The sequence below is a fragment of the Mustela putorius genome, unplaced genomic scaffold (assembly GCF_011764305.1).
Source record: "Mustela putorius furo isolate JIRA1106 unplaced genomic scaffold, ASM1176430v1.1 tig00000127_pilon_pilon_pilon, whole genome shotgun sequence".
Classification (NCBI taxonomy): domain Eukaryota; kingdom Metazoa; phylum Chordata; class Mammalia; order Carnivora; family Mustelidae; genus Mustela; species Mustela putorius.
Window position 1 is genome coordinate 16,626,255 of NW_025421288.1, and position 8,685 is coordinate 16,634,939.

At 66.0% G+C, this 8,685-nt stretch overlaps 1 protein-coding gene and 1 long non-coding RNA gene across 14 annotated transcripts; one reads left to right on the plus strand and one right to left on the minus strand.

Moving 5' to 3' along the window:
• Positions 1 to 45: 45 nt before the first annotated feature.
• Positions 46 to 2,393, plus strand: LOC123388061. Its single transcript, XR_006602606.1, has 2 exons — positions 46 to 1,210; positions 1,421 to 2,393. It is a non-coding gene; the product is annotated as an uncharacterized LOC123388061 (long non-coding RNA).
• TMEM80 (transmembrane protein 80) lies at positions 1,854 to 8,671 on the minus strand. 13 transcript variants are annotated; one of them, XM_045067012.1, is made up of 6 exons: positions 8,514 to 8,671; positions 5,445 to 5,492; positions 4,723 to 4,838; positions 4,471 to 4,543; positions 4,286 to 4,378; positions 1,854 to 2,724 (listed from the first exon to the last, which is right to left on the minus strand). In XM_045067012.1, the coding sequence occupies exons 1-6, from the start codon at positions 8,530 to 8,532 to the stop codon at positions 2,519 to 2,521; spliced, it is 555 nt and encodes a 184-aa protein (XP_044922947.1). In that variant the 5' UTR covers positions 8,533 to 8,671; the 3' UTR covers positions 1,854 to 2,518. The 13 variants fall into 13 exon arrangements, 12 of the variants coding, with proteins under 12 accessions (XP_044922947.1, XP_044922950.1, XP_044922954.1 ...); XM_045067015.1 differs by lacking the exons at positions 5,445 to 5,492; positions 8,514 to 8,671 and adding exons at positions 5,214 to 5,390; positions 6,024 to 6,860; XM_045067019.1 differs by lacking the exon at positions 8,514 to 8,671 and adding an exon at positions 6,024 to 6,860.
• Between the last annotated feature and the right edge of the window lie 14 nt (positions 8,672 to 8,685).

Below are 8,685 nucleotides of genomic sequence, written 5' to 3' on the forward strand. Positions count from 1 at the left end.
CAGGTTAGAGACCCGGGAGCCCGCGGGCGCGGTGGGCGGGGCGGGGAGGACGCCCCGCCCCTCCGCCTCGGCCCCGCCCCCCGGGGCTCCCTGCGGACGGTCCCTAACGCCCGCCCCGAGGGCCCCCTGGAGACGCAGACCCCGCCCCCAGAGCTGGGGTTCCCATGGACGGGTAGGCGGATCGGGAGCCCCTCACCGGTGGGGATGTGCCGGGCGACCAGGCCCGGCGAAGTTCTAAGATCTTCCCAAGGCAGGCCTCGCTGCGCCCCGGCAGCCGCCAGGTATCCCTTGCCGGGTGCCCCCAAGCCTCAGCTGCCGCAGCAGAGAGAGGGGCCTACCCTGGACGCCAGGCCCCAGGGCAGAATCCCCTCTTCGGCCGGCGCCTCTGGTCTGGGGGGAGGGCTAGCGTCAGGCTTCACTGTGAGTGGGTGTCACAGGCAGGATCGGAGGCCAGAGACCCGGGAGCCCTGTGCTCCCAGCACCCCAGGCAGGAGAGGTTTCTCCTCCACGGTCTTTCTGTGCTGCCCTAGTCCAGCCTGGGCACCCCCCCGCCCCGCCCCGAGGGATGGGGTGTCTGCTGGGAGGGTGGGGGCGCCTGCGGCCTAGGCTGTTTGTTCAGTACTGCCAGGGCGGAGAACAGGTGTGGGAGGGCACTCCAGGCTGGGGCTCCCTCCTTAGGCCCAGGCCCCACCCCCTGCCCAGAGCGAGGGTTGGGGCGGGAAGTGGGTACCCTTCCTCCAATCCGACTCCCCCTGCGTCAGCCAGCTGGCCAGGGAGGAAGGAGAGAAAGGGCAGAAGGCAAGTCCGGGCAGCGGTGGGCACCCCCAGGCGCGTGCAAAGACCCAAAGGTCTGGCCACTGTTCCTGGGGTGGGGTGGAAAAAGGCGCAGGGTCCCAAGGGCAGGAGGCCTTTGTTTACCGCGGCTGAAACAGAGCACTTCCTGGGGACCCCCTGGGGGAATGGAGCCCCCGCCCCAGCCCCAGGGCAGGTCTCCCCTCCACCTGTCTGAGGCCTCACGGGTGAGCTCTCGGAGTGGTGCAGGAAGTGGCCTTCCTCTCTGGTCCGGCCCTGCCCCTGAGCCCTGGCAAGCCCTGGCTTCCTGGTTCTCTCCCCTACCCCGCTGAGCACACAGAGAAGGCACAGGCCTGCCCTCGTCTGTCCTGGAGCCTGAGCCCGGGCGGGCAGGCACGCACAGAAGGGAGCGGCTAAGGTGGGCAGCACTGCGTTTCTGAAATTGAAGTCCCTGTCCTCAGACTGGGAGGCAGCAGGGGGCCTCTGGAGCGACCTGGAGCCATGGTGTCCTCTGAGGACAGCTGACTGCCCCCTCTGTGTGGCCAAAGCGATAGGGGAGTCAGGTCCTGGCCTCAATCCTTGGGCAAGAGGTCATGAATGCTTAAGGCCACAAGTTTCCTGCTGCCAGGTCTGCCCAGGAGCTGGCTGAGCCCTTCCACGGAGAGCGAATGCGCCGGTCCCATCTTCCCAAGTCCCCTGGGGGAGGCCATGGCACCAGAGGCAGGCAGCTCTGCTGAACACCGGAGCAGCAGGTAAGCACGAGGGCGCCCACATGCGGCCCCTGGGGCCACAGATGTGCACTGGACCAGAGCCAAAGTCGGCGGAGGGGGGAGCTCCTGCTCCCACTTGCCCCTGAGGACAAGATGACAGAGTGGGCTGCTGCTACCCCTCTGCTGAAAGCCGGTCTCTGTGGAGGTCTGGGACCGGCCCTGAGGCCCGGCTTTGCTGCTTCCCGGGGGGAAGGGGGAAGCACTGCTCCCTGGGTTTCTGGGTGAGGCCCGGGCGGGGTGTGCTTCTGTGCATCGAGAGCAGCCTGGAAGAGTGGGCGGTCTTAGGAGAAATGCAGGCAGCTACACACGCTCCTTTATTCAACAACACGGCCAAGAGAAGCCGTGTCGATGTTCAAACAGTTACTCCGAACGTGGACAGGGCACGGGGCAGAGGAAGGCAGGTTACTGGCGCGAAGTCCTTCCGGCCCTTCTGGTCGGCAGACACATCCAGCACAGCGCGGGCTGCTGACGTTTCTCGGACTGAGGCCTGGACTGGAGCCCCGAAGCCCCTGCCCAGGACAGTGGCAGGCTGCTCTCTGTCACTCACCTGCTCCCTGCCTCCCTCCCCTCAGTGCCGGGGCTTTAGACCACCTCCCCGCAGAAGCCCCAGAGGGAAGGGGCCACCACTGCAAAAATCCCCCCAAACACCAGAGCTTGCCGGCTCCCTGGCATTTTTCTTTCTGTTGCAAAGCCGGTGTACGCTCGTCCAGGACGTGGCCTGCTGTGGGCCACGGTCCCGGGCTTCCCACACCACGCCGGAGCTCCAAGGGGACCAGTGTGGAAAGCACGGAATCCCAACAATTCTGTGCAAACGTGCACCGTCCTCACCCACTCACCTTGGCGGTCAAGCAGGTTGGCGCAGCTGAGAGGGAGCCACCAGGCATCGCCGAGCACCCAGGGCGTGGCTTCTGTCCGGGGTGTCCCGCCCAGGGTGGGGGATGCCAAGTACCGCCTGCCTAGCTGACGAAGGCAGCAATGGCCACCAGCTGCAGGACGGCCTCCAGGCCATGCAGTGCCAGGAGCGTGGTGCTGAGGATGCAGTCTGCCCACAGCACCAGCGTCTGCCAGAGCAGGAAGTAGGTGGACAGCAGGGCGCCGCCCGCGGTAAGGACCAGGCTGATGGCCAGCGGCACCTCGGCCTCTGTCAGGTTGCCCTTGGTGCCTGGAGAGCAGAGCAGACGGGTGAGTGGGTGCTGGGCTCCGGGACACCTACTCTGACCCGTGTGTGCCCAGGAGGGCTGTGAGGCGGTGGGGAGGCCGAGTGCAAGCTTGTCACCAGCACGGCCCTCTGGACGCAGGGCTGAGGACCTCCGGTCAAAGGTCCCGTTGGGGCCACATCACCCATGAATCGTCAGAAAGCGAAGTGTGACAAAGGGTGTGTTCTCCCTAGAGAGGGTAAAAACCAGTCGCCAGATAATGTTTGAATCTCAGCCTCTGGGTCAGTTGTGGGCGCGGGAGAGGGCATTTCCTTTTCTAAAATCGATCCCAGTTGCATTCTGATACCTTTTCCTAATTCCAAATGGACTGAGAAGTTTTTGTTTATAAATTTCCAAAAATTGGGGCGCCTGGGTGGCTCAGTGGGTTAAGCCTCTGCCTTCGGCTCAGGTCATGATCCTGGGGTCCTGGGATGGAGCCCCGTGTCGGGCTCCCTGCTCGGTGGGGGGGCCTGCTTCCTCTTCTCTCTCTGCCTGCCTCTCTGCCTACTTGTGATCTCTGTCTGTCAAATAAATAAAATCTTAAAAAAAAATTTTTTTCCCAAAACTATTTTACTCTGGGCTAAGGCCAACTCCGGAAAATGCCATGCACGCCTGTAAAAAGTCAAACCAAAGTGAGTACTTTACAGACAAATGGCTCGATCCCAGGAAACGCTGATCCCTGGCTGCTGCGGCGGACCCAGGGGCCCAGCACCATCTGCCTCCCTCCCAGCTGCGTGGGCTCGTCCGTGAGAGCGGACACGGACAGCCCCACGTGCCCAGCATGATGGCCCAGGAGACTTGCTCCTGTCCCCTGAAGAGTCCTGAGGCCCTGCTGACAAGGGCGTGTACCCACTTCCTCGCCACTGACGGCGTCCCTGGTGTGCGTGTGCAAGGGGCCTGGGAGCGCCAGCTGTCACCGGCTCGACCAGCTCTTCCAACGGAGGGCGTGTTTCCCAGACGTAGTCGCGGAACACGCATGTACGATCCCATCGTGGAACGCAGATGTGCTGGCATGAGTGTGCCTGTGAGCTGGCCAGAGGCGAGCCTGCACCCTGTGTGCTGAGCGCTGGCCGGGCCGGGCTACAGGGCAAAGCTCACGCTGAGGGAGAACTCAAACGGGGCTGCCTGAGGGCCCCTGCGTGGCCCGGAGCTGGACCGAGGCTGCTGGGGGGCCCTCCCGCAACTCCAGGCTCCGCTGGCCTGTTGGGGACTCGACAGAACACTCCAGATCCTGCTCCAGACTGCTGAGGCCAACGGGAGGGGAAGGAAGGAGATGAGGTGAATATTTTGGGGCTCTCGGCGCCGCGCGCCCCCCTGTGGCTTCTCAGGACAGGCTTCCAGTGGAAGCTGCTCTCCCAAGGCCGCTGCCAGAGTTGTCCTGAATAGGCCGGCCAGTGCTTCGTGCCAGGGGGAGGCAAGCAAAGCGAGCGGCTGAGTGGTCGGCTGTAGGAAGCACGTGATAAAGGACGGACGTCGTAAAGGGTTCCCGGGCCGGAAGCGAGGGATCCGTGGCCCTCTGCAACTCACCGAGATACAGCCGGGTCACTTCCAGAGCCCCCATCAGAAGCAGCAGAGTCAGGTCGAGGACCAGGTAAGGATGAGGGTAGCTGAAAACCTGACCTGCAGGACGGCGGGCAACAGAGCAGAACTCCAGTTCCGCGGGCGCGGGGGCAGCGAGGACCCCTCCCGCGGCCTCTGCGGTGAAGACTCACTTTTATACAGAATCATCAGGAGCGTAGCTAGGAGGTGCAGGGCCCAGCAGGCCCCGCTCAGGTAGAGCAGCAGCTGCAGAGAGACGGACGAGAGCTGGCCAGCCGTTAAGGACTCACGGGCCTGGAGACGGGCCCTGCCCGCGCGTCCACCCCAGGGGGCACACCCGCCAGCTGCGAGCGGCACCTGCAGGTGGCCTCGGGGACCTGGCCACCGGCACCCTGCCTGGCGCGGAGCGGGGGGCTTCCTCCCACCTCCTCCGGTGTCACAGGAAGTGTCCTAGCCTGGAACCGGAGGGCTGTGTCTGTCCCTGGTGACTGCAGGCAGGATGGCCTTGGAACACCAGGCTTCCTTGGGGGCATCACCCTGACTGTGGCCCAGGTTACGAGATAGAAAAAAATGACTTTTTTTTCTCATTTTCTTTAAAGAAAATATATTCTTTTCTTGTGCAGTTAAAGGTCTACCAACCCTACCGCTTTGTTTACGGTAAAAAAGTTCAAAGGGAGGGGCCTCCACTGTCTTGCCCCGGGGTTGGGCGGGTCTTGCTGGGAGGCAGGCAGCCACAGACACAGACACACAGACACACAGACACACAGACACCCAGACACACACCCCCCACCCCGCCCCCCGTGCAGGGGAGCCGCCTGGCCCACTGAAGTCTCATTGACTCAGTCTGTTCACGAGTGTCCCTCCCGTTTAGCCAACTGCGCCACCCACTCAGTCCATCTAAAAGCAGAATTCCTACCAAACTTGGAGAAAGGGTCTGTGTGGGGTTTAAAGGAACAGAAAGCTGGAACTCAAAGCTGCCTTCATGTGTCCAGCAAACTAGCTCTCGGGTGCCGTCCCGGGGCTGCCCGGGCCTGAGGCCGGCTGAGGGACCCAGGGACACAGCAGAAGGATACGACTGCTGAGGAAGCCCTCCCTGGAAAAGAAAGCGCATCAGTGAGTGAGGCCGCAGGTCCAACCCGGTGCCTACCTGGGTCATTTCCGGCCCTGACGGAGGATCCCGGCTTATTCTTTTCTCCTGTGTTTATAGGAAGGAGCCACCGTTATCTGGGCCCGTAGCTAGGTCCCTCCCTCCGAGGAGAGTCTGCCCTCTGCTTTTCCGAACCCGGGGCTGGGAGAGAGCACTCGGGACCCCAGCGGCGCGAGGGAAGAGGCCTCCAGCCAGGAGAGGCAGAATTCTGCTGCCCTGCCAGGGAGGGGAAAGGCGTGGGCACCAGCACACTCAGCTCTTCTCACCCCCCTGCCTCCAGCACATTGACCGCGGGGAATCAGAGGAGAACCTTCTCTAATTCAGGGTACAAATCTTTCTGGGGGGGCAATTGATGATACTTTCTCTCCCCCAGAATTTTGTATATTGTCCCAAACGTCACCCAAAGAGTCATTTCCTACAGCAGCCATCCGGTCTGTCACGTGCGTCTCAGACGTTCCCACCCCACAGCAGGTGCGTGTTTCCCCGCATCCCACGACGCCGGCCGCTCTCCCCGTGAAATGGTGAAATGGTCTTCACGCGGCTCAGCCTCTGCTGGAATGTCTCCTGGGGCCGACTTACCGTCTCAAGAGGCTCACGCTAGTGGCACATCTGGGACAGTAACGTCAGTGACAATTTAGAATCTGGGAGACGGGCCCTCTAGAAGGAGACGGGAGCCACACCGCCAAGCGGCAGGCAGGACAGCGATGGGAACCATCTGTCTGGTCTTCTCTCCAGTTCCACTTTCCCTGAACCCCCAAGAGGGCAGGAGAGAGACGCTCAGCCTCGGTGAGTGTCTGTGGGGGACATCAAAGTGGATTCGGGCCTTCTGGAGTCTCGCGTGGGCAGAGGTCTTCAAGGGGTCAGCAGGGGAACTGGCCCCCGAGACCCCGAGCTCGGCGTGCAGGAGGCAGCACGTGCAGGGAGTGAGAAGCCGGGCGGGATAGAAACCTGGATCGCATCTGGGCAGTGAGCCCCTGAAACCCAATCTGCTCCTCTCCAGGCCCTAGCGAAACGCGGCGGCCTCCGCACTTGCCGCCACTTGGGTGGGTTTCGCAGTAACTGGGGTTTTCCTCCCTTTTGATTCTTCTCTTGAAGGCTGGCTTCAGACGCTTCAAATCTACCTGCCAGCCGCGGTCACAGACCAGGACCGCGGGGGCTCAGGGAGCAACCGTGGCATAAAAACCCTACACCATCCGGGGCTTAAATAACTGACATTAAAGGCGGCTACGATCAGGTTGGCTGGTCTAGGGGTTTCAGACCTCCAGGAGCTCGGCCTAAGGACCGCTTCTGGCAGCCGCAACGAGTCCCTCTGACAAGAGCCCCAGAACAGGGGCAAGTTCCCATGGAAGTGAAGGGAGCACACGCTCCCCCTAAGGTGACCGAGGACGCTGCAGAGACCCCGTGTGACTTCTCACTGCAGTGAACTGGAGCGGGCGGGGGCTCTCCCAAAGCACAGACCGGGGCCCCTCGGCTGCCCACCTCGGCTCCCTGCTCTCCGTCCTCGGGCCAGAGGTTTCCCGCGGGGCAGAGGCTGGGGGAGGCTTTGCGTCCGGAGAGGGCAAGCGCCCAGACGAACCCGGGGCGAGCAACCCAGCCGCCCTCCCCTCGTGCACAGGGGTGCACACGAGAGCCGGCCCGCCTGCCGACAGCCGGGAGCTGCAAGGGACACTGCCCGCGGGGACCCGGTGGTGCGAGCAGAACCTGCACCGGCAGGAGCAATGCCCACGGCTTGGGGCTCCCACCGCCGACGCGGGGGACCCGGTCTCCAGCAGGGGCTTGCCACGTTGCCCAGCACTCTGTCCTGGACACAAAGCTGCTGGCGACGGCGACAGGGTGCCCCCCCCCCCTCCGGCGCTGACAAGCTCTTGCCCGGCCTCAAGGCCCCCGGTGCCCCCTCCCTCTCTGGAGCAAGCCGCTGCCCCCGCCCGGATCCCAGCGCCCGGGGCCCACGGCAGGGTGCACGCGGCCCCCCGGGGGCCGGGGTCCCCCCGGGGCCGGCGTTGGGAGACGGGGTCCCCCCCCCGGGGCAGGCGGCGGGAGACGGGGTCCCCCCCGGGGCCGGCGTTGGGAGACGGGGTCCCCCCGGGGTCGGCGGCGGGAGACGGGGTCCCCCCCGGGGTCGGCGTTGGGAGACGGGGTCCCCCCGGGGCCGGCGGCGGGAGACGGGGTCCCCCCGGGAACGAGGTCCCCCTGGGGTCGGCGGCGGGAGACGGGGTCCCCCCCCGGGGCCGGCGGCGGGAGACGGGGTCCCCCCGGGGCCGGCGGCGGGAGACGGGGTCCCCCCGGGGTCGGCGTTGGGAGACGGGGTCCCCCCCGGGGTCGGCGGCGGGAGACGGGGTCCCCCCCGGGGTCGGCGTTGGGAGACGGGGTCCCCCCGGGGCCGGCGGCGGGAGACGGGGTCCCCCCGGGGCCGGCGGCGGGAGACGGGGTCCCCCCGGGAACGAGGTCCCCCCGGGGTCGGCGGCGGGAGACGGGGTCCCCCCGGGGTCGGCGTTGGGAGACGGGGTCCCCCCGGGGCCGGCGGCGGGAGACGGGGTCCCCCCGGGAACGAGGTCCCCCCGGGGTCGGCGGCGGGAGACGGGGTCCCCCCGGGGTCGGCGGCGGGAGACGGGGTCCCCCCGGGGTCGGCGTTGGGAGACGGGGTCCCGCCGGGGTCGGCGTTGGGAGACGGGGTCCCCCCGGGGCCGGCGGCGGGGGACGGGGTCCCCCCGGGGCCGGCGGCGGGGAACGACTCCCACAACCCTCCAGGGCCGTGTACAGCCGGGTGTCTGCGCCTAGCGGGGCGCCGGCCACCGGCGGGCAAGAGGCGCCCGAAGGGCCGGGGCTGCACCTCGCCGAGACTCGAGACGGCCGCACCGCCACCGCCGGAGCCGCCTCACTCCGGTCCGCCTTTCCATCACCGGAAAGAACCAGACCCGACCGACCCCCCTTCCTGAGATGACCTCCGCCCCCGCCCGCCTGGGCCCCCAGCCCAAGCCGCGGGCCTACGAGCTCTGCGCTGTCCCGAGACCGTCGCGTCCCGCCCCGGGGCCCCCGGCGGCTCCCCAAGCGCCCATCCCGGGCCCTCACCTGGCCCTCCGGCAGCCATCTTGCCGCCCGGCCCCGCCCGCCGAGTCCTCCGCGATCCCAGCAGTCTCTCGGCTCCGCGCTATTCGCGTCCCTTCGGCCATTTTCGTTTCTGCTCCCGAAGGGGCCCGACCGCGCCGCACTTCGGGAGTTGATTCCGATCCGCGGCCGAGGC

What these genes read in the sequence shown, in the direction of transcription:
- TMEM80 (XM_045066996.1), bottom strand. Translation starts at nt 5,453, where the DNA reads ATGACCCAGGTAGGCACCGGGTTGGACCTGCGGCCTCACTCACTGATG. An exon ending in CCTGATGATTCTGTATAAAA is followed by an intron (nt 4,379 to 4,470) that starts GTGAGTCTTCAC and finishes GCCGTCCTGCAG; the next exon opens with GTCAGGTTTTCAGCTACCCT. An exon ending in AGTGACCCGGCTGTATCTCG is followed by an intron (nt 2,725 to 4,285) that starts GTGAGTTGCAGA and finishes TCTGCTCTCCAG; the next exon opens with GCACCAAGGGCAACCTGACA.